Source organism: Callorhinchus milii, unplaced genomic scaffold (assembly GCF_018977255.1).
Source record: "Callorhinchus milii isolate IMCB2004 unplaced genomic scaffold, IMCB_Cmil_1.0 Scaffold1, whole genome shotgun sequence".
NCBI lineage: Eukaryota > Metazoa > Chordata > Chondrichthyes > Chimaeriformes > Callorhinchidae > Callorhinchus > Callorhinchus milii.
In genome coordinates, this window is record NW_024704742.1 from 34,410,564 (window position 1) to 34,434,970 (window position 24,407).

At 42.4% G+C, this 24,407-nt stretch overlaps 1 protein-coding gene and 1 long non-coding RNA gene across 3 annotated transcripts; both read left to right on the top strand.

The window, feature by feature from the left end:
* The first annotated feature begins 442 nt into the window (after nt 1-442).
* Nucleotides 443-18,113, top strand: pitx2 (paired-like homeodomain 2). Of its 2 annotated transcripts, XM_042342325.1 has the most exons (5): nt 443-492; nt 3,546-3,611; nt 5,001-5,135; nt 14,810-15,015; nt 16,916-18,113. In XM_042342325.1, exons 2-5 carry the CDS (start codon nt 3,566-3,568, stop codon nt 17,477-17,479), a joined length of 951 nt encoding a protein of 316 aa, XP_042198259.1. In that variant the 5' UTR covers nt 443-492; nt 3,546-3,565; the 3' UTR covers nt 17,480-18,113. The 2 variants fall into 2 exon arrangements, with proteins under 2 accessions (XP_042198259.1, XP_007895188.2); XM_007896997.2 differs by lacking the exons at nt 443-492; nt 3,546-3,611; nt 5,001-5,135 and adding an exon at nt 13,543-13,953.
* Nucleotides 18,114-21,508: 3,395 nt separating this feature from the next.
* LOC121850068 lies at nt 21,509-24,013 on the top strand. Its single transcript, XR_006085457.1, has 3 exons — nt 21,509-21,722; nt 23,240-23,399; nt 23,859-24,013. It is a non-coding gene; the product is annotated as an uncharacterized LOC121850068 (long non-coding RNA).
* The last annotated feature ends 394 nt before the right edge of the window (nt 24,014-24,407 follow it).

Genomic DNA, 24,407 nt, shown 5'->3' on the forward strand with positions numbered 1-24,407 from the left:
TTCTTCAGCACAGCATTTATTTAAAAGTGAAACCCGATGACAGAAAAGTGCTCTGTTCATTGGGGATTTGAGCCTAAATTCTTGAGCCTCAGTCCCAAGACTCTGTCTCTCTCTCTCTCTCTCTCTCTCTCCTCTCTCCTCTTCCTGTGTGATATATTGGAATATTTCCTGACGTCACGTCTTTCCAGAATAGACAGAGTAACATCGTAAAGGAGAGAGGGAAAGAGAGAAAGAGAGAGAGAGAGAGAGAGAGAGAGAGAAGAGAAAGAGAGGGAGAGAGAGAGGGTAACACAAGGAGCCGGAACGGAAGTTTCCTTTGAGTTCTTGTTTTATTTCATCTCTTGGCCTTTGCATTTGCGAACCGTAGAGAGGTGGTGTCCAACACCAAAACACAAAGAGAAGCCAACGAGAGGGAGAGAGAGAGAGAGAGAGAGTGAGAGAGAGAGAGAGAGAGAGAGAGAGAGAGAAGGGGGAACATTCAACTCCTGACTGGTAAGTCGAGTTCGTCCTTCCTCAGATGTGAGATAATGCGAGTCTGAGAATTCGTTCCACTCCCTCTCTCCCTCTCTCTCTCCCTCCCTCCCTCCCTCTCTCCCTTTCTCTCCCTCTCTCTCGCTCTCTCTTTCTCCCTCCCTCCCTCACCCCCTCGTATGTGATCTGTAACCGATATCACCGATTTACTGCTCCTTACACTTCCCCGCACAAACCAGACCAGCAAATCCGTTCTGGGGTTTGTTTCACTTTGCCACAGATCCTCCTCTCTGTACCGTTCCAGCAACAGTGCAGTCAAAAGATGTATTTTATCTAAAGTTTAACCCCCCCCCCCCCTCCCCCCCGCCCACCCATTCAGTGCTAGTTCTCGGTAAGTGCTGTGATCTTAATTTTGTGTCCCCCCCGCCCCCCCCCCCCCCCCCCGTCCCCCCCTTTCTCTCTCTTTCTCTCTCTCTCTCTCTCTCTCTGTCCCTCTTGTAAATACTTGAAATGAAGTTAAAAAAAGCGGTAGAAAGTTTTTTGAAAATAGTGCAGAACTGATTTCACCTCGTGAGTCTGACAAGACTGCAGCAGGACTTTGACATTAGGGTCACTTACTGCACAGGCCTGTCTGTCTGTCTGTCTGTCTGTCTGTCTGTCTGTCTGTCTGTCTGTCTGTCTGTTTCTGTCTGTCTGTCTGTCTGTGTGGGTTTGTGGCATTGTGAGTTGGGCCCCATCACTCCACCAGAAACTGAACCAGGAAATTGCTATAGTTACTGTTCGTCCTTTCATGCCATTTCGAGCAAAAAAAAAGAAAATAACACAATTGCAAGGTGTATTTTTTTAAAAAACCTCCTGTCGCAATTTTTAAGAAGCCTAAAAATGTGACCAGAACCAGCAAGTTATATCCCCTGTGCCGACCGATGCGCTGTCGATCGGTAATACAATTCTGAATGGTTCTGAATGTTGAATAACATTTTAAAATGTTTTCATGCCGCAGTCCTGGTCGGTTGCTGTACACCTGCCGATGGGTTAAAATTCTGATCATCGCCTCACTGGAATACAATAAGATCCCAATAATGCAACGTTTGTATGTCCCGCTTGACCAAACGTTGTTTACAAGTGCACTTGCACACAGCAGGACTGGTTATTTACATTGCAATAAATTGGCCATTTGCATATTGTGAGGTTCCAACTGAATTTATATTTATGGAACCGTAACCTGGATTGAAAATCATCAGTCGTTACCAGCGTCTGCTGAAGACTTGCTTGAATTCTGTTTTAATTTAAAGGGTGGGCAATGGTAAGTTGCTGTCCTCTTGATGATAGGACATCCTAAATTGTTCAGAGCGTTTCTTTGAACAAATAGGCTATTCGACATACAAGCGAGACATTTGGAAGCAATAATGATTTATTACCGCAGATCCATTCATTATTATTTGTGTGCAGTTGTGTTAGCGGTTCCATGAGCAGACATTCTGTAGCGTTATTCATTAGTATTCTGAGCATTGCTTTAAAGAAAAGGAAGAAATTGAAACCGAATAATGAGAGAGACATGTTTTTTCTCCTCCAAGTGATTTTTTTTTGCAGTAGCATTTAAAAATATTTAAGGCTGATCAGCGCAAAATGTAAATACGCTCTTGTTTTTAATACAAAATGTCTTCAATTTTATAGCTTAAAAATGTCGATTATCGTAACAGCAAAAACATTTTAAACGATATTAATTTACAACACTGTTACTTGACCATTGTACACTTACATACATGCACATGCATCTCTGTATATGCACTTATCAGAGCCGCGACGTAACATGATATGAAATAACAGATGGAATTATGTTAATCCAGGCTTCAGGTGTTTGCAATATGTACAGTATATGTGTGCGTGTGTGTGTATCTGTGTATATACCATGAACATCAAGTGATATACTAAAGCAGAAATGCGTCCACGTTTGCAGGAAATATTTTCGAAGTGCTGTATTCGGAATTTTATATATTTTTGAAGATCTGATTTTATTGCGGGCAGACGATTCCCACTGCTTGTGTGGAGGGGGTGGGGGTGGGGGGGGGAACTAGCGTTGTTGCAGGACACATACTCGTTGAGTTCCACATTAGGTTGGAAAAGCAGCAAAAAAACGATTACCATGATGATGACATGCAAACTCTCCGAAATTATCATAAGCAAACATTTGAAGCCTGGGCTAATAAAATCCCATCTGTGTTACTTCATATCGAGTTAGTCCACAGCTCTGATAATGAATTTTGTAATATCCCACCGACAGACATCTCAATCAGGCACTAATCCTGCGATTTTACTGCTGAATCGCTAAATATCCAGCAGGCAAACTGCAGCGCTTTGGCCGTGCTTTCGCCTCTGGTTCAGAAAACAAGAAACAGATTAAATCGTGTGAAATCGCTGGTGTTTGGGATGAGGTTGGCCACGGGACACCGGCTGCCATGGCGCAGAGTTTCTCGTTGAAACGACTGCAACGTCGCTTTTGTCTGTCTGGTACATTTGTGTGTGGGGCCAATGCTGTAGGTGAGGTGTGAATCCACAAACAAATAACACGAGCAGAGTGATAGCGATTAGGGTAAAGGCACACGTACAACCAGGACACATGCAAATTGATGCATTTTATTCCAACGAAATCAGAATCACACCATGTAAGCCAGTGCGAGGGTTTGTCTGTACGGTTACAACTCGATAAGATTGCGTTTTGTAAATGTAGAGATTTCCAGTTCTACTGAGGGTGGGGGGGGGGGGTGGGGGGAGAGGATATTTCAACTCCAGGGCACAAAAAAATCGCCCACTTGGGCGGTTTCCTATCAGGAAATATTACACACAAGGTCACTTTGTTGTTTTGACTGTTTTTTCACCCCAATGCTACAGTCTCCCCCCCCCCCCCCTCCCTCCCCCCTCCCACCCCCCCACCACCACCAGTACGTTGTGGAATTACTGCAATTATAAAATATGACGACTTGTGCTGTGTCTTCTTTTTGGTGCCAACGGTGTCACCTGGGATTATGTGTCTGACAGTAAATACAGTCTATTTCTCTCTCCCTCTTTCTCTGCAGATAAAGCTGTGACTGGAGGTATGGATTCCAACTGTCGCAAGCTTGTATCGGCTTGCGTCGATTTATGTGAGTAAATCAGTATTTCCCCCCCCCACCCACCCACCCCACACCTTTTATATCGTTGGAGAAATGAACTCCTCTGCGGGTGCTTGTTAATCCTTGTGCAGAATTTAGCCCAATTCTTGACACTTAACTGCGACTGTCTTATGCATCATTGATTGTTGTACAGTTGAGAGCCTTTTTTCTCTGAACTCCACTATTTCCCGTATATCCAGCCACCAGCGTCCCCTGGATAGCATAACCACACACAATTGTCATTTCGAAGCCAACCTCAGGCTTAGCCGAATTGATATATCAATACATATTTTTTTTTAAATTCATTTTAGGTGGTGCAATTTTTTTAAAAAAAAATAGAAAATAGTTCCCAGGTATAAAATGACTTTGAATGTGTTGGTAAATAAAGCATCGGACAAAATTAAACGGAAGATATACATTTTTTTATACAGGTGCGAAAACCAATGGTGGTAATTATTCGGCAAAAAATGAAATACAATCTATATATTTATTGCATTGGATGGCCATGTGTTTTAAATGTATAAGAGTTATGTGTGTGTGCCTTTATTGTAAGCCTGAAATTGCAGATACCGATTGAGATATTAATCTGTGCAGAGTGACGCGCGTTGGTGATGTAAGTGGCGACATTAATTAAACAGACGCCAAGAGAGAGAAATCTTTGCTCTGAGTGCCATCAGCATCGTTCTACCCCCAGTCAATGTGCATAAACATTATTTTGCTGCTTCTCGCCCTAATGCGAGATCTAACGTCTTTAGTCCGGGATAGGGACATCAGTCAATGCCTCACAAAAAAACAAAATCAAAAGAAAACATATTGGGTTTCAGTGTTGCAACGAAAAAGTGCATAACATTATTAATGCCGCACAGCAGTAATGTGCATAAAGGGCTTGTTTTGATTTTAAATAATGTAAACAGTTACATTTTACTATTCCACAAGCCAATGCCGCAAAACTATCGAAATTAAGATCTATTCAAATGCAAACACAGAAGAAATTATCTTTTAAAATGATTGTGCTTTCCATCAAATGCAGTACAGATGTTCTGTGCAATTATTGCTACCCACACAGAAGTTTATATCTATTTCTCATATAGTCTTACTGTTGCTTACTGCAGACATTCTTATATTATTTATTTGTAATCGCTTGGTAAGATTCATTCTGACGATTTCTGGCTCGATTGCTTTTAAACGTGAGATGTGTACGTCTGGAAAAAAAATGGATCCCTGGTGTGCAGAATCGGTAGGAATGGTCGGATCTAAAAATTGGTGGGGATTGTTTAGAAATGTTGAAGGCCTAACAGCCACTGGCCAACGCGTTGCAGTGAAAATGTTTATAATCACATTACGTGATCTTTGTTGTTTCTGTGCCCATCTCTCTTGCAGCATCGCAGCCCTCTGCTATGGAGTGTTTATTTACGAAGGGCACCGAATTACGGAAACCTGAATTAACTTCTGCAACCGAAGCCGGAAACAGCAGAAAAGAGAGCAAATTCCAAAGGCAGAACCTCGACTCCAATGGTAAGCAAAATGGGAAAAAAAAAATGTCTCCAGTGCAAGTATATTCTCTTAATTCGAGCTCAGTCGGATCTGAAAGGTAACACTTTTGATAACTGTCCATTCTTTTGAAACTTACGTGAAAATTCAACCCTATGTTCTAAAGTAAACTTACATTTTTTTTCAGGTACAATAGTTACTTTATATTTTGTATTAGAGCGACCCCTGCAGTAACTTGGGTAAAGTGCAAGCTGTGCAAAATGCATCAGGGTTTATTTTGTATGCAAACCTTCCTTGTGCTTCCAAGTGTCTCGATCAAATGCAATAACCAGGTGTTTACTATACAAAAAACACTCTATTTTCTTTCCTCGTGCCTAAATTCGAGCATATTGTGTTTTGCGAAACTTTGATTTCATATCTGCAGCAAAATACTGATTATTACCTCTCGGCTTGGCTTCATGTTATCCCTAAATAGCACTAAATGTTGGTGTTAAAATGTGGTAAATGAATGTTGCGAAAGTGGCAATTTATTATGATCCAAACATGTCCACTCTCAGGGAGTGCAATTATTTTGAAAACTTTATTACCAACAGGTTAGTGTTCAATAGTAATGGGATTCTCAGGGATTAAAAAAAACTCACATCAGATGTCTTTGTTGCAGAGTAAAGCGGTTATTCTCCACTTCTCATTTTAGTAATAATAATACCATGTTAATGGGCATATATGGCGTCTACATGTTATGTGCCAATCGATAATTTGATTTGACATTATGCTGCAAAATTAAGGATTAAATTGTTGATGTTTCAGTTTCAATATAAAAATGCCGGTAACTCAGACTCTGTTGTCTTTAGGTATCTTCTATATTTACTTTAAAATGATGATTCCCATTCACATTGGCTTTGCGTGACAAGGATTGCACTAAATCTGTCTGACATAATCCAAAAGTAAAAGTCGTTTTTGTCTGCTATCTCTACCGTTTAGATCAGTGATCTTACCTACACTCGAATTTCAGATGCATTTAATTAACTGTTTTACCCAATATTTCATGATATGTACCGCAATATGACATGAAAATAAATTGAAATAGGGCAAACAGTCAATCCGTAAACTGTTATGGAATTAAAAGCCAATTTTCTGTAATTTGGCACTGTATCATTTCCGATGTCGCCAATAGTTTCAAATTTTGGATGCAGGACCTTTTGTTTGTATATTTCTTCTTATTGCTTCTTGTAATTTCTCTCCGGCCTTACACGAAATGTAAATTTCATTATATAAACGACATTTTTAGTTACAGCGATGTCAACATATATTCATGCGTGTGAAGTAGTTTTTTAAACGTCGCAGAGTCTGTAGTCTGTATTCCCATTTTTTTCCAGTTTGTTGACCTTAAGTGATACAGTAGTGTGTAGCAATAATAAACTTTTATCCCTTTGGGTATATTATTATTATAACACAGTTGGAATGAAGTGTGATGTAAGTATCATCCATTTAATAGTCTGGAAGCCCCATATGATGTATGCAGTTGTGCGGGTGAAACATAGACACTATAAATATAAAATATATTCCCTGATTGGTTTGACTATACATTTTTAACAACTTATTGCTTTGCTGGTGCACATTGCTTTGTTTTTGGAACGACGAAACACTACAGCAATTTATCTTTGAGTTCCTTATTTTATAATGCTTCTCTATTTACTTTGGTAATCCTTTAATCTATAGTAGCATTTTGTATGGTGAGCTGTGTAAAACGGGACAGCAAATGGCGTTGATTGCAAGGGACTGATTTAAATGGAATTTTTCCCATATACGACGGGTGACACAATGCGGTGGACGTTTCATTTGTATGTATAATGAGCATGTGCATTTAAGGGACAACGGGAAATCTGTCAAATATCTACAAAAGAAAGTCCCCCCCCCCTTATAAGGTCGCTTTACTCTCGATCTGTTTTGTACAGTGTGCGTAATATATGCAGCAGTTGTTAGATTGACTCGAGGGAAAACTAAATGTATAATGAAAGCTTATTCGTGAGTAGGAATATACTAATGGAACAATTTGATGTCTTCTTAATCCTTTGTAAAAAGCTTTGACGTCTTCCTAATATTGACTGAATGGGTAATTAATGACTCTTCATCTTGGAGAATACTCAGTAATCCAAGATAGGCAAAAGACAACAAACCCAATGTATAAGACAACAAGACAGACTCAAATCAACCCAAACAGCGTCAATTCATCCGTTTAACGCATTATAAGTTCTGGGAGCAATCCCTCGATAAATATGTGTAAATATAACCAAAAACAGAGACAAGGCCACGAAGCTGCTAATGCCATAATTCGAACCTTTACACGCCTAAAAATCACCATCATCTGATCTGAACAAGCAATCCAGCAATTGGATTTTTAATGTTTTACAACTGCAGATCGAGTACAATTTTGTGATCATTCTGCTCCCCATTTGCTCAAATGGGAACTGCGGGTTAGATTTTGTTCAGTCATTACATTTGTGTTTGTTGAGTGCTCCTCCCTTGAGTTCGCTATTGTAAAAATGTTGAAATTGTTCAATGACCCCAAAGGAACAATAATCTGTGGTGTTTGAGTGCCAGTCCGTTTATAATGCTGAATAAAGTAGATTAAAATTGCAATGAGTGCCACATATGCTTTACTGCGAATGCCAAGTTAAATTTGGAAAGACAGGCAGACAGACACATAGACAGACAAACAGAAACAGATAGACACACAGACACACGGAGACAGACGGAAACGCACTGAAAAAAAAATGTGCAAACTGGCTTTCTTGTCAGTTTTTCAGATAGATTTTAGGAACATGAATGAATAAACGCACTATAGAGAGAGAGAGAGAGAATTAGACGGGCCGTGGGGGTGGGGGGGGGGGAACTGTGTCACTAGTTATTCACTATTTCAGGTGTAACTTACACAAATAAGCCATTTTTCTTCAATATTATGGTAAGAAGTCTGGAAAGACACACGCGCCAGGACAACTTATGTTTCATACGGTCACCTTGATATCCGAGACCATTCAGCTCAGCGCAAAAGTATATATTTTTAATGCTCGACATAATTATGTTTAAAAGACTGCATTTATAATGTACTACACGATGTTCAGCTGGTATCTATTAATTATTAAAAGCTCAAGAATAAAGAGAATTTCTCATACATTATACGTTAAAAGCATAAAATAACGAAAACGACGTTATTATTATTATTATTGCTACTATTATTATTGCTATTATTATATCAATTCCAGACATTACAAACGCACAATTTTATACACATTTTGGCCGCTTGTTTGAAGACATGGATTCTTAAAAAAAACAAAATAAAAGCTCTACGAGAATTACCCCTCATCCGAAAGAGAGGGAAAAAAAACTAATAAGATTGTTTTGTCAGCTGACAACCTTTTTAAATATTATTTCACCAGGGAAATCAAAGCTTCGACTTAGATTATAGGTCTTTTTGGTGGGATTTATGTGATTTACGGTAACCATAGCAACTAATGCTGAATGTTAGCGGCCCAATTTTTCAGCACAAAACTAGTAGACCTTTAATCAAACGGAATGGATGGGTGGGTGCCTGCACCTTCCCACCTTCGGTGAAACATGCACGATGCACATCTTGGTGCTTTGGGGAGAAATGGGCGTTGTTTCGTTGCATTGTGAAAGAACAGATGAAAGCCACCAGGTAATAAACAGCGACTCACTGCATAAAGATTATTGTAGTAACATTCCCCATGACAACAGTAATACTCGGTTCGATTACTGTCCCTCAACTGGGACAAGCAACCCAACCCTGATCTGAACCCAGCACAGACTATTTTTTTATTTTGTAAAAAAATGTTTTAAAACACACAAGTCCTGACAAGATAAAGCGGTGCTCTGTAATCTGGACTGAAAGTGGTTGATATCCTTCAGAGGAAGGGGCCTGACCTGGAAATTGCAAAGTAAGTGCTGAGGGATTGGATGGTGTGAATTTGCAATCGTTCATTGTGCTCACAGGTAGGAGCCGTGTTCCCAAATTACCGCCGCCCTTGAATCAACCCAAAGCAGGATATATGCATGCAATAGGCTAAACATACGAATGGGGAAAAAACACAAATAACTACTACGTAAATGTCACAGATGAATGTGTATTTAAAAGGTGGCACGACGATTGATTACTGGATGAATTTTTTTAAAAAAAGGGTTGGATTAACCATGTGAAATCTTTTAAAAGGATGTCGAAACTTTATACTTCCAACGAATAAATGCCCGAGGGTCGGTGAATCCTTGCTTATCTATTGACGCACAGATGCAGAAAGGGTCAAATAGTTCGTATTTCCGTGCAAGATGTATGTCATTTCCAGCTTCAGGTTGATGAACTCAGGGAGGTGATAGCAAGTTCTGTCAAATTTCTAAATGCGGCGTCTCTACGATATATCCAGCTCTCCTTAAAATGTCAACATCAACACGATGCCTTGTTTTCCCCCCAAAGAATTTCTTCCCCCATTAAAGTTGTCTTGCAAGATTGAGCTTCCAAAAAAANGCAACAACGATATATAAAAAANCACAGCGATGAGGTCGCGGTTACTGATTTTTTTTAAATCAGTTAAATAGACGTTTCTAAGCAAGATTGATATTCGCAAGTAAGGTTCAACCAGCATAAATCCTAGCCCAAAATGTAAAGGTAATAAACTAGCCAAACCACTTCATGGAAGCTAATGCAATAATGACCATTAAAATTTACGATGGCCTGCAGTTTAATTGATTGACTGATGCCAGGCAGCGACGACAATAACACTTTTTTTTCAAAAAAATACGATTTTTAAATTGCGAGGATAGCGGATCATGAAATGCGCAAAATCGTCTCAGAGCGTTTAAAAAATAAAAGGCCAAAGCGCAATTATGGAAATTATGGAAACAGTGTCACCGTTTCCCACCACAGCGCCCGTTCCAACACTTACTTGACAAAGTTCACAAAATAAAATATTTGTGTGTGTGTGTGTGTGTGTGTGTGTGTGAGGGGGGGGTTCGTTCTTGAGGGAAATGAGAAATAAAACCCCGAAAAAAAATCGCGGCTATCTCCCCCCCAAAAATTGCGCCTTTCGTCTTGGAGTAAAAATGAACTAAAATGTGTTGTTCTGATCCCCATCTGAGCTGCGGAGCTCTTTAAAGCCACTTGATTTTTTTGTGTGTGTAAATCGTAGTCAATTGCATTCAAAGGTGCTGTGAAAAATCCGAGGATAAAATGGCAAAGCAATCCCCAGCGAGGCTCAGGGGTTTATAGAAAAGGTTCCCGGGTTCACACTGATTTCCTCCCCAGGTCACATCCAACACCCGGGAAAGGAAATATTTACTTTGCGTCAGTACTTTATGATCATTGGGGAATTAGAAGAAATTCAATAAGAAAACTGCCAGAACCCCGTTTAAACCCTGTTTAAAAGACTTAAGCAAATTAGAGTCTTATCAGATTAAAAACCACTACAAATTTAAGTCCCGTCCTCTCCATCATAACGCCGTGGTTCTGTGAAATCTCAGGTGTAGATGCCATTAACGAGCAGAATACCGATTAGAGAGTCGGGATCTTGGACAGGAGAGGATGCAGCCGCGTATTTTATCACTGCTTTCTGTAGTTTGCGCATCTTGGGTGAAACGGTAAACACTGATGTCGGAATACCGAGAGAAGTAAATGTCAGACCCCGTGTCACTGCAAATCCTTCCTTATTAGCCTCGTCACCAGTGTTCACCAGTCAGGTTAATCAGACCCGAGAAAAAAAAAAGCTTTCTGACTTTACATTTTGCAGCTGGCGTTGATCTGCTTTGCTTATTGAATCAAAACGTGTTTAAAGAACTACCACCGGATCGAATCGATCAGAATGTGTCGCCTTGGCTTGTTTTATTCACATCTCCTGTCCCGTCAAATGTAGAGTGAGAAAAAAACGGCGCTGTTGCTGGGAATCCAACAATATTGGATTTCTGTTCGCGAAACCAACTGAGAACGCGTTCATTTTTTTCTGGTAAATTTTAAACACCGCACCGCAGGACATAACCCGCATTTTAAACTCGCACCATATTTGCAGGAAGAATACGAAAGGATTGGAAATGGAAATGCAATGTTAGCGATTATTGCTTCGTCATTTTGCAAGTTCAATTTTAGCTTTCAGCTTTCTAATGGTATTTACCGAAAAACAACATTATATATTTAGCATTATGTGGTGGACATTGAAAATGTCATTCAAACTATGAACCATATCCAACGTTTAAACTTACTAGATACACGTAGGAAGGCTTTGCTTCGTAAAATAGTGTTTAAAAATTCTTGTCCTTGGTCTTTGTATTGATTTAACACCGCGTTACTAAAAACCATCCATCCCTCTGAAATGTCAACGTAACCTCCTGCAATATATTTATCCATGTAACATCATCCCTGCTCGTTTCTTCTATTTTTTTTTGCAACAATTAGACTTGACCATCAAATAGCATTAACATGCATTTGAAAATAGCTCTTTGGAGATTTTTCAACGGAAACTTACATGATTTAGCGAACATCTTTCGAATCATGGTTCAAAATTGACGTGAAGAAAACGCCTTAGTGCATTTTCCACCCAAACCACCCCCCACTGTTATACAAGTTTTAATTTCTTAACATTTCTCCGAATTGCTGCTGAATGTTCATGTTTCTTTCATCAACGTTGAGACAGACTGTCGCTCTGCTTGACTTTGCATATCTGTATGAGTTTCGAAACTTCCGAAAACAAGATCAATTAACACGTAACTTGCGCAAACATCAGTGGACTGACCGAAAGTGTTTTGTGTTGCTTCACAACATTTTACGAATCGCGTTTTCAAGACAGGTTGCGCATTCGTAAACCCTTTCTGTCCTGTTGGGAAAACACGAACTTGCTTTTTAATAGTACCTCATCAGGTACTAAATATCTCAAAGGCTTCGCCAATAATTTCTGTCAAGCGATATGACTGTTTTGTAAGTAACGTTAAAGACGTTTGCTGCGTTGAGCAGACTTTTGCCAAATGTTTTTTTTGTGTTGTTGGTTGTGATGATGATGAGATGATGATGATGATGATGAGCAAAAAAAAGAAAGAAAATGTAACTTAAGAGTTGATGGAAACCGTCAAAAAACAAAGAGCGTTTTTTCTTAATAACCCATCGTGGGTTTTGGTGACGGTCTCAAAAAAATAAATAAAAGAAGAGAAAGCACGAGACGAAGTGCAGTAAAGTAAAGTAAAGTAAAGTAAAGACGAAGTAAAGTCAGTGCAACTTTACGTGGTGACAGTCAGTCAGTCCTGGGTCTCTACCCATTTCTCACGACCACCAGTAACACGCGCAGTGACACTCAAAAAAAAATAGGTGGGCAATTAATAATATATTGCTGTGCGCAATTGGCTGCCGCGTTCGCCCACAAATATACAGTCAATTCACTTTACAGTGTGTTCCGTGAAGCGCTTTGGGACGTCCTCCCGACGTGAAAAGCGCTATATCAAATGCAAGGATTATTATTATTATAAATGCATCGAGTGAATGACCTGCACTTGATGTGACAAGTACAGGCTTTTTTATATAGGCTGTTTATTATTTATTTGTATTATATATTATTTTTTTTTGGGGGGGAGGGGGGGGTTGTTAAAAAGTGGCTCTCAGCAAATAACCCATCACTCACTTTGCCCCCAAGTCATTTGTTGTCCACTCAAGAAAGTCAGAGACATCTTTCCAGGTGCATTATGGGTCCGCTCTCCTCCTCCTCCTCCGCCCACTCTGTCCGCTGCGCGCGCACGCGGGTGACGACACACTAGCCCCTCCCCCCCCACCCACCCCAAGCCCCGCCCCGCCGGGCTCTGATTGGCGCGGTGACGTGCTGAGCGCGGGCTCGCGGACCGCCCCCTTTTCTGCCACCGCGGGGGCCGGGGGGGCGGCGGTGTCAGTCGGCGTGAGTGACAGCGGAGGGGCGGAGCCGGCGGGGAGGCGGCGGCGGCGGGGGGCGGTGGGGGGGGTTATCAGGGGGGAAGCTCCGCTCTTAAAGCCACTGGCAAACAAGGCGACTCGTTTGCAGCAGCCGCAAGGCTTGAGCATCCTTTTTCTCGTTACCTGTCTCCCCCCCACACCCACCCACCACCCACCCACCACTCCCCGTCACAGTCCTGTCAGCCCCGGATAATTCATTCATCTGTACCCTCTGCCGGTTCCTCCTCCTCCTCCTCCTCCCTCTCCTGCTGTGCAGCAGCAGCAGCAGCAGCGGCGGGCGGGCGGGCGGGTGGGTGCCGGGGGCTGCCATGAAGGCGGCAGCAGCTCCGACAGCGACTCGTTAAAAAGGAGAGCCGTTACCATTTTTACGAGAGGAGAGCGCGCAACTGCAGCTCCTGCCTGGAATCACCACCCCCCCACCCCCACCCCACCCACCCACCCACCCACCCTTTCCCACCAGCACCGACTCTCTCTGCCCACTCCCAGATCGCAATCTCAATCGGGGACTTGTGTTTGGTTTTTTTTTTGTGCACACCCGCATATACACCCGCACTCTCACCCGCACTCTCACACACTCACACACACACACACACACACACGCGGGTTCCGAGGAAACTTTAATCCTCATCGAAAGCGACGCCCGGGCAGGTTGCAATCGGTTTTAGATGAATTGTGCGAAAGATCCTTTGAATTTGGACCAGTTTAGCAGCAGCAGCAGCAGCAGCAGCGGCGGCGGCGGTAATAAATTGGTCCGGGATCAATCGGCTTCTTCTTCTGTCATGGCTTCTGGTTTGCAACCGCTGCGAACGAGTGAGCCCAAGCACCGGCTCGAGGTTCACACTTTATCGGACACCTCCAGCCCTGACACCGGAGGTAAGGCCGTTCTCCCCCCCCCCCCACCACCTCCTCCTTTCTGCATTTATCAGCCTTTTTCGATGTTTATTGCACTCACGTCTCGGGCGTTGCGCCAATTCCCTATTTTATCGCATTGCTCCGTCGTCCCGTCCCCCAGAAATAAACGGGAAGTGCCTTTTTGCCATCGGCAATCGTGCAACGACTTATCCCGAGTTGCCTCGAGGCGATGCCTCGGGATTCCGCACATCGAAGACTTTTGCATTGCTTCCGATTTCGAAATGTATTTAAGCGTTTTTAAATGTCAATCGACGAGTTACAACCATTGATATCAATGTCACCTGCGAAATGAATGCCTTGGGTGAATCCGGCCGCAATTTTCGGTTGCACGTCTCGGAAAGAATGTTTCGCGCAGTTCAATAAAAGCGACGAACTTTTTTAACATTAAAAATAACATGTGCAATGTGTGCGAACAAGTTGGGAAGTTCAGCAAAATGGTACAAACGAGGTTCGCGTTTCCCTTTCGCTCGTCCTTGCGCAGCGCTGCACACACACACACGCACACGCACACATGCACAGGATCAGCAACAACAGACTGCTAACGAATTAAAACGGTTTAGAAGTAAACAGATTTATTTGGAATTCATTTATTTATTTATTTATTTATTTAATCTTGGGTCGGTTACAATACCTATTTGTAAGACCCACAGAACTCCGGGGGGAAAAAAAACATATCTTCGTGCAATGGAATTTTGCAATCTTGCAGTTGTTTCTCGTTACTGGAGTTTTCCCTTTCAGGTGTGTGTTTAATGGGGGGGTGGGGGGGGAGAAATAAACTTGGTTGCGATTATAAACGCGCTCTTGATTGTTGTTTCAGAGAAAGAGAAAATCCAGCAAAGCAAAAACGACGACACAAATACAGATGACCCGTCCAAGAAGAAGCGACAGAGACGGCAGAGGACTCATTTCACCAGTCAACAGCTGCAAGAATTGGAGGCAACTTTTCAGAGAAATCGCTACCCGGACATGTCCACCAGAGAGGAGATTGCAGTTTGGACCAATTTAACTGAAGCTAGAGTCCGGGTATGTGCAATACAAATGACTTATTGGTCCCCTTTTCATTCACTTGTTTCTTTGCAACAGTACTTTTTAAGACCCATTTTACCCGAGGCTTAAGACGGCACAATAATATATGTTACCAGGTTGTGTTTCCGCATTTACAATGAAAACTACCGTTGAGTGTTGTCCTTTGTATGGTCAGGTCCAAAATATTTGAAATCATCAGGATAAAAGGCAAACATATTTTTCAGGGACTTGTAAGGAATATGCAAACTCGTGCTTTTTCTTGCAACAGCATGCTGTTCTCACTGAGTGGAAGTGCAATCCCGATTTCACACTAAAGGTTACAGTACTACTTGCTAAGTACAGTTTAACATTTGCTTGCCAATGCAGAACGCCAGTTGTGTAAACAGCGCCTTGTCTCGGGCTATTGTGGTCTGTGTCTCAACTCACATCCCAATACACAAATGTCGTGGATTGGAGAAGCGGGAGATGTCTCTCAGCGCTGAATGTGGATTCGCCAAAGCTGTGAGAAGAGGAGATTTTTGCGTGTGGCTGACATGCTTCATTAGGATTCGCTTAGCGCCTCGTAAACCAACAACAGCTTTCCTCTTTTTTTTAAAAAAAAGTCGACTCACTTTGAAGTTAAAACGCAAACTGCATCTCGATCACTTGCGATTTACACTTCAATTCACAAAAATCGCAAATCGGCTACGGATCTTAACGAACAAGTGAAATTACATTTGTGTGTGTGTGTGTGTATATGCGAGTCAAGCAAGTAGAGTAATGCGTGTTATCTGTAACTAATTAACTAGAAGTTGTTTGCATATAACGCACTGAAATGCACATTTAGTTCTCGGTACACATTCTGGTAGTGTTGTTGCTTCACACAAGCTTGTGAGGTATATTTCAAGCAGCGCAATATACCTTTTCCATTGACCTTAAGTTTCTGAACGCATTAGTACATCATTCAACTGAAGGAGAATCGCATTTCACTCAGTGTAGGGTGTTATTAGTTTTCCGGTTTTCTCCTGCGGTATCTAAATTATTAATCGGACATTGGGTCAAACCTTACTAACATTGATGCCAGATAACTCGTACAATGTGGGGGCTCGGAGCTTTGGTAGATATCAATCACAACGATCACAAACACTCCTACTGGCATTCTCAAACTTTTAGCCCTGTTCTCTGATTTATTGAACCACCTGAAGGCATTTTTATTTAATTAAATGGTAGTATTCCTTCCATTCGCTGCGTGGGTATTATCCGGAACGTATTATTTGACTTGCCTTTCACACGGCTATAAACAAAACCCAAAACAAATAGAACAAAATTGAATATGTCCTAACCAAATAATTGAATGCGACTGTGGACGCGCTTCGAATTTCCCTTTTGCTTCGGAATCGCAGTGTTTTTGAGAGCTGTCAGTACACTTCCAACATTACATGACTGCTTCCTAACTATGAATCTTAAAAGAAATGTCAAGCGCTTCTCCGCATATCATGTGGAGGAGCGGCGTGTTAAAGGCATTGGTTTCTTGTGTTTATTCTGAGCTGCACTCGTTGTTTTGAGCTGAAATATGCTATTGAAAATTAAACGTATGCCTTGTTTGGATGCATTCCTCTGTTTTCTTCTTAACCTCATCATAGTTTTTTTTTCTCTTGTATTCATCCGTGGTAAGATATTTATATTTTATGTGGATATATATAATTTATATGTTGCGGTTCCCGTTTATGAAAAAAAACTATACGGTCTCACCTTTGTTTGTTACCAAAACGATAGTTGTGTCTTTTCATGTGATATTAATATCACTGACATTCTGTGATTTAAATACGCAAGATGGTTTAGACTTGCGATGCCCACTGTTCATTCTGTTAAAAAAATAAAGGTTTTTCAAAACAAAATATTTCTATTCCCCCTGTAGGTTTGGTTTAAAAACCGCAGAGCCAAGTGGAGGAAGCGGGAGCGAAACCAGCAAGCCGAGCTTTGCAAAAATGGCTTTGGACCTCAGTTTAATGGTCTGATGCAACCCTATGACGACGTGTATCCAGGTTACACCTACAACAACTGGGCGGCTAAAGGCTTGACATCGGCCTCGCTCTCTACTAAAAGCTTCCCTTTCTTCAACTCCATGAACGTCAATCCCTTGTCCTCTCAGGCTATGTTCTCTCCTTCCAATTCCATCTCCTCCATGAGCATGTCGTCCAGCATGGTTCCCTCTTCGGTGACCGGGGTGCCAGGTTCCAGCCTCAACAGCCTCAACAACTTGAACAACCTGAGCAACCCGTCTCTAAACTCAGCCGTCCCGACAGCAGCTTGCCCCTATGCTCCACCGACTCCTCCTTACGTGTACAGAGACACATGCAATTCAAGCCTCGCCAGCCTTAGACTCAAGGCCAAGCAGCATTCAAGTTTCGGATATGCCAGTGTTCAAAACCCAGCGTCTAACTTGAGTGCATGCCAGTATGCTGTAGACAGACCTGTGTGAGACATAAGATAAAACTCATCAGACTGATGGGCTCCAAGAAATAACTTAAAATATAATGGGCTCTACAGACAAAACCACTGAATCTGTATAGCTAAACACGACAGAATCGTCTTTCTAATTTAAGGAAAAAAAGTGCAAGTGTTATTTCCTCCCTTGACACCCTATTTACAAGAACTTTTCATCAGATAAAGGGACGTATGGCCGCAAAATGAAATATACTGATTATTTGACTGGATATTACCTTTAGTAACACTATAAGCTTGTTATTTTTTAAGTTCAGCGCTGTGACAATAAAGGAAATGTTTGACGGAAAGGATGTGTATATATCGAAATGTCAAAATTAATTTTATAAAAGCAATTGTTAGTAATATCACGCCAGTGTTTTTGAAGTTACATTTAAAAAAATAAAAGCATGTCACGCGGAAGCTTGAAGGAATATTTCCGCTTAAAAGCGAGGGAATGTATATACTAACTGCAACACTTGTATGTTTCTAACAGTGTCTATTATTATTAATTATTATTATTATTAAAAGTCTGTGTGGATATCAGTTTTAAGACTAGTACCTCGGTAGTAAGATGCAATGATGTTCCAAAAAATGTACAATTTATCCTGTGTATAAAATTTGGTACGGCATTACGAGTTTCTTTTTTTTCGTCAGAAGAAAAAAACGAAACAGTGTGTTTTCCTGGGTGTAGGCACTAGATCGCAAACCCATTTTGTCGAATAGCGCTGTTTCTTTTCTGCATTCAAGTCTTTAGTTGGTCTAACAAATAACTTCTTCATTGGTAGCATCCACAGAACCCCATTCTATCAGTGAAAGGCTCTCACAGAGTGTCACTAATTACTTATAGCGCGGAGTATTAACACTTCAAAACTGATAATATAGCAGTGACTTCCAAGAGGGAACACACACATATGCGTTCAACGGTAAACCAGAAACATGGCCACAATCTGTTCCAGAACACTCTTCAGATTTGTTTTACATATATTGCTGTACTATAAAATAAATCAATTCATTCCAACACGCCGTTGTATATAAACGAAAAGCAAACATAGATTACAAGCTAATTATTGCAGTTTAGTTAAACACTGTATGGGTCATGATTGAGTAATGGTGAAAAGGCGAACACAAACAGGGTAGGATAAAACACCATCATTCTCATAAGTATTGATCTGCGTTCAAGATGTTGAACATAAATTATATTAGATCAAGATTCGATGACATAATTTCTCTCTATTTCGAATAATTTTGCATTAGAATAGCACAGGTTCAAAGGTCGCTTTGCATCTTTCGATGACTTTATTAGGTTTATGTTACCTTATTAAAGGTCAGACAGTTTGTGTTTGGTTATTAATAATGTTGATCTAGCATTCTCCCGTGTGAGGCCTGTTTGCACATTAATCATACAGGATTATGTCGTGTAGAAGTCCATAATGAGAGTGCAAATGAAGATAAATTATACAGTAGTATAAAGTCACATGGCCTGACTGGAGGCTGGAACACGAAGCAAAACGGGACAATAAGCAAGATTTTATTTGTTAAATAAAGCACAACTGTTCACAACAGCAATGACACATTTCTTTTAAGTAGACTTTACTAACGTTACGCGAGAAACTGTTACGAAAAAGATAATGGCAAATGAAAGTTCCTTTTTTTTTCGCGAAAAAAAAATAAAGCTTTGTTTTAAAGTTTGCATTCAGACAGTAAACCTTTGTCCGGCCTTCGATAGGTAATTTTTTTTATATATGGTGCCACTTAAAACCAAGATCAAAGATGATTTCAGCGTTTTATGGAAGATTTTGCATTAACCTCCAAGAGCTCAGTGACATTAACTGGAGTAAAACAAAGGCACGATAGAGAGAGAGAAAGAGGGGGAAAAAAAGTAGCTTTCAGTTTTCCTCTGGCACTGTGGCAGACAGTTTTGTGGATTGGGAGTTGTTTGCTATGGAAAGCCCGAGGGGAGATTATGCAACACTTTTCAGTTCAAAAAAAAAGGAGTCAGCGGGTGTTTTATGAAGTGGCATCAAACAGACAGACAAGGCAGTTCGTTCCACACTGCCTGGAGATCGAGTCGCCGAGCAAACGGCCGGATTGAACGTTTTGCATCTGTCTGAGAGAGCACCAGCCGCTTATTAATCATAAACAAAACTTAGGAGCCAGCAGAGCAAAATGGCAGTCAGTCAGCGGCCAGAGGAGAGTGAGGGAGGGAGGGAGGGAGTGAGTGAGTGAGGGAGTGAGTGAGGAAGGAAGGGAGTGAGTGAGTGAGTGAGTGAGGGAGGGAGTGAGTGAGTGAGGGAGTGAGGGAGTGAGTGAGGGAGTGAGTGAGTGAGTGAGTGAGTGAGGGAGGGAGGGAGTGAGTGAGTGAGGGAGGGAGTGAGTGAGTGAGGAAGTGAGTGAGTGAGTGAGGGAGGGAGGGAGGGAGGGAGTGAGTGAGGGAGGGAGTGAGTGAGTGAGGGAGGGAGTGAGTGAGTGAGGGAGTGAGTGAGTGAGGGAGTGAGTGAGTGAGGGAGTGAGTGAGTGAGGAAGGGAGTGAGGGAGGGAGTGAGGGAGTGAGTGAGTGAGTGAGTGAGGGTGGGAGTGAGTGAGTGAGTGAGTGAGTGAGTGAGGGAGTGAGTGAGTGAGGAAGGGAGTGAGTGAGTGAGTGAGTGAGTGAGTGAGGGAGGGGGCAGTGGGAGCCGCACTCTCGCCACCCAGTTCCCCGCACACTCAAGAGTGCTCCAGTGCTGCGAGGAACCAAAGGCGCGTTGAGTGCCAAATGAGCAGTGTTTGGGGGCAAAGTGTCCGGTCTGACTGCTCCGCTGCGGCATCGGAGGGGTCTGTCTGAACTCAGCCCAAACCCACACGAATCCGATAGAGCCGCGAGAAGAAAAAAAAAAGCGCAGAAGAAGAGCCACTCGGTGTGGGGGGGGGAAAAAAAAAAAATCTATTTCTATCTTTTTTTCCCCCTTCGGCGCCAATTCGCTTTGTGGGTCCCCATCCATCGCGCAAACGAATGCACGAGTCCGAGTGGGATTGAAGGTCGGTGTTGGGTAACTTTTTTTTTTTGCCCCCCTCTTAATTGTAATGTTGTGGATTTTAAACGGGTGGTTTGCGTTTCTCGACCCCGAGCGGTTCGAACTGTTCTCTTCTTTATTCTCCACCTTTATGTTAAATAAAAAGCGTCGCTTAATAACCGCTGCTCTTCTGCGAAGAAGATTTACGGACCGTGGCTAAAATATTTCAGGGAAGATATCACTGGATTCTTTTGTCTGCCCGCGACGAGGAATTCCAGTCCCCCCCTTCCTCCCCCCCAAAAAAAAAATTGCGCCCAATCGCTCCTTTTGAGAAGTGATCGCACAAAGTCTGCAATTCCGTACACAGCAACTTACCAAATTCCCACATTAAGCCCCAAAAAAAAAAATAAGTCAGCACAGCCGGATTCACCGCTGTTTCCAAGTCCCGCACCTCTTTCCGAAACTGCGCGAACCATTACAGGTAAACATTACGAATGAACAACGGCTCCGAAAAGTCGAGATTTGTCCCGGGTTTAAAGCCCCTGTGCCGCCGCGGGGCACAGAGCTCTGATCCGGATGGGTTTTGAACGGAATGAATCCAGACATCGCCGCATCATCACTGTGTGGCAAGAACTGTGTGCGCTGTGTGCGCTGCGATCTCTGCGGCGACCCACGTATTTGACCGACTATTATGCAGCGGGTTATTTCCGCCATTCTGTTGAGCTGGAAGGGCCCCCTGAGGGAGGGAGGGAGGGAGAGAGGGAGGGAGGGAGGGAGGGAGGGAGAGAGTGAGTGAGTGAGTGAGGGAGGGAGGGAGGGAGGGAGGGAGGGAGGGAGTGCGTGCGTGCGTGAGTGAGTGAGTGAATGAGTGAGTGAGTGAGTGAGGGAGGGAGGAGTGAGGGAGTGAGTGAGTGAGTGAGTGAGGGAGGGAGTGAGCGAGGGAGTGAGTGAGTAGCGAGTGTCGCAAAAGGCAGTGTTTTTTTAAAAAAAGAGAGTTCCCCCCCCCTTTTCGGTGGTGAGTAAATTATCGAGGCTCGAAGGATGCTCTTCGCAAAAGGAGGCGATCTCGGTGAGAACAAACAATGGGTGTCTGGGATCTGCTTCCCAATCCACATCCCCAATCCACATCCCCAATCCACATCGAAGCGTTCAGTGCAATCTGCTGTGAAACACATGATCTGCTGACCAGTCCAGGCAGCGACTCGGAGAAGCTGGACCAAGAGGCTGAAACGCGGAGATCAATTGGCAGTAAGTCACCTTCGAGACAGTCTCTTTCTAGTCACTAAGAATCCAGTTCGATCCCACTGTGTTTTTTTTCGAGATGGGGAGAAACGTGAGTAAGCTCTTTTCACGGTTGTGTTGGAGAGTACAATTTTAAGTGCCGGTTGCTTTTAAGGATGTAAAAGAAACGTTTCATCTGTAGTCCCAGAAATTCAGTTAGGTTCTCCCTCCCTCCCTCCACACACATACACACACCACACACATACACACACCAGACATTGAGCAGCTTGCTGGTTTCAGATCCATTTGTTTTCTGATCAGTGCATAGCAACAGCTTCTTTCTATAAATAAAAAAACAGAAAACGGTCGCAGGGTGCAGCAGCCCCGCTTCTCTCACAAGGCTGCATTTTCCTGGAAAAGAGAAACAGGAATGATGTGGGGGGTCGCTTATATTTGAGCACATATTTTGTAACCTTCCAGCGGCTGGGTCTCAGTTCCAACAATTATTCCTGACAACCCTTAAATGTGAATATGGGAACAAAGTGACTTCTTCAAATACAACAATCCCAGAGTCAGCTCTGCAGAGTCCCACAGTAACCAACTCCATTATACTTTCTAAACGATGCAAAGAGAAACAAGAGAAACACCAATATATTCGTGTCGAGGGGAATGATTGAATATTTTTACCAGAACCCGTGATTTTTTTTTAGTTCATTGCACGTGTACTTTCGATCAAATTGCGAGAAGAAATGATTAACGAGGAGAAGAAGTCCAGATTGCAGTCGGTAAAACAGGTCAATTTTGCAATTGGCTTCGGTTTACAGACAGTAAACCTCACGAACCCCCCAAAAAAGGATTAGGGGCATTTGTGAACGTTATCAAATTAGGAGAATGGGATTCATGGGTTTATTTTAGACGTGGTTCGTGTAATGGCAAGAAGCGGGTTATGGGATAGTCACTCGTTCCAGTGTGAGATCTTAACCCGACCACCAGAAAATAAACATAAAAACAAAAAAAAACTCGCACTTTATTACCAACTCCCCCCCCCTCCCCCTCCCCCCCCCACACACACACACACGATGCACACAAGTATTGTAAGCGAAATGATTCACAAGCGATCACAAACAATTTGAAATGTGGGGGGAAATCCTGGATGAGTTCGATGATGATGCAAGGATTACTGTTATTGGCGGCGAAAGTTCATTCATTTCTCGGCTTGAATCTGATAAGCTGCACAATAAACCCAATATTGTCCAATTGTTAGTACAGTTCAGAAATCCTGGCATATTTCTCTACGAACGCGGAAGCCTTCAGCACACAGATGCTCCTCGAGCAGTCGCTCACCAGTCTGTTTGAGAAAGCATATTTTGCTTAACTTCTTGTGAACCATAGTGAGAAAAAAAGAAGGCTTTGTGTGAATCATTTCGCTTACGACGGATGTTGCAGTGCAGTTTTAACAACAACCAAAAAAAAAAAGCACTCGAGGCGCCGGTTTATTCAACTGCACGCACAGAAAAAAATGTGTTTTTTTTTGTTTCTGGAAGAGAATCTAAATGAAAGCATTTGAAGAGTGGGAACCAAAAAAAAACCATCCGGGGATTGGTACGATTGGTTTGAAAGAGCAATTGCACAGGGCCGAGGGACGATTGCTTTTATATGGAGGAGTTGCAGCTACAGCACGTGTGGCGATGCCTGAGGACTGGGGTACGTGAAATTTCATTTCAGTAGCTTTCATATTCAATTTCGTGAAAAAAAACGGCGGCATTGGTGGTTGGATGTCAGCACATACACACACACACACTCTCTCTCTCTCTCTCTCTCCTCCTGCCACGGTGACCTTTAAATCTCTTGCTTATTGACTCGTTTCCTCACAATTTAAAGCGAAGGGTTAAAGGCTGCAGTTTGCTAATTAACATTGACCTGGATCACAACAGACCCCTTGGGTTTCCCCGACGAGACCAAACTAGATAGGAACACAGCGCTATTATCGAATGCATCGAATGCATTTATTTTTTATATATATCTCTCTCTATATATATATACATAGACATGGTGCAAGCATATGCTTCCACGTTGTTTAGAAGAAGAATGAAGAAAAAGAAACGAATGCTCTGCCTTTTGTTGTCTCTCTTTTGTTAAGACATCTGTGTGTTTGCATTGCAGGGTCGCGTCAGTCAAAAGGCGGACCGCTATATAAAACCTATGGATGCAGTCTATATATCTCCGGGTGCTTTAAAGAGAAATATAAGATCACGAGCAACCCTTGTAAGGTTTACGCGAATGACACAGTAACATAAATATTTACATAGTCGATGCCTGTGGCGATATTTTTTTAAGCAACTTTTTTTTTTGGTGGTGGTGGTGGAGGGGGGGGGTTGCAAAATTCTCTGGAGTATGGATTTCACTCGCGTGCTGAACTCTCTCTCTCTCTCTCTCTCTCTCTTTCTCTCCTTCTCTCCCTCTTTTCTCTCTTTGAAATGCAACCCGCCCGGCACTGCTCGAGTTTTGCAAATGACTTGTAAAGATGGGACTGTAATTCAGCCTGCACGGATTAATAATAATGTTTGTTTTTTTAAAAATAAAAGACTTCGCGACTAGTTTTGCTTGGGATCGAAGGATATTATTCCTGCGCCCGGTTGGAGTACAGCATCAAAACAGTATGTCCTCACCACCCCTGGTTTGATGAGCTTTGGCTGCTCTGTTTAACAGCGG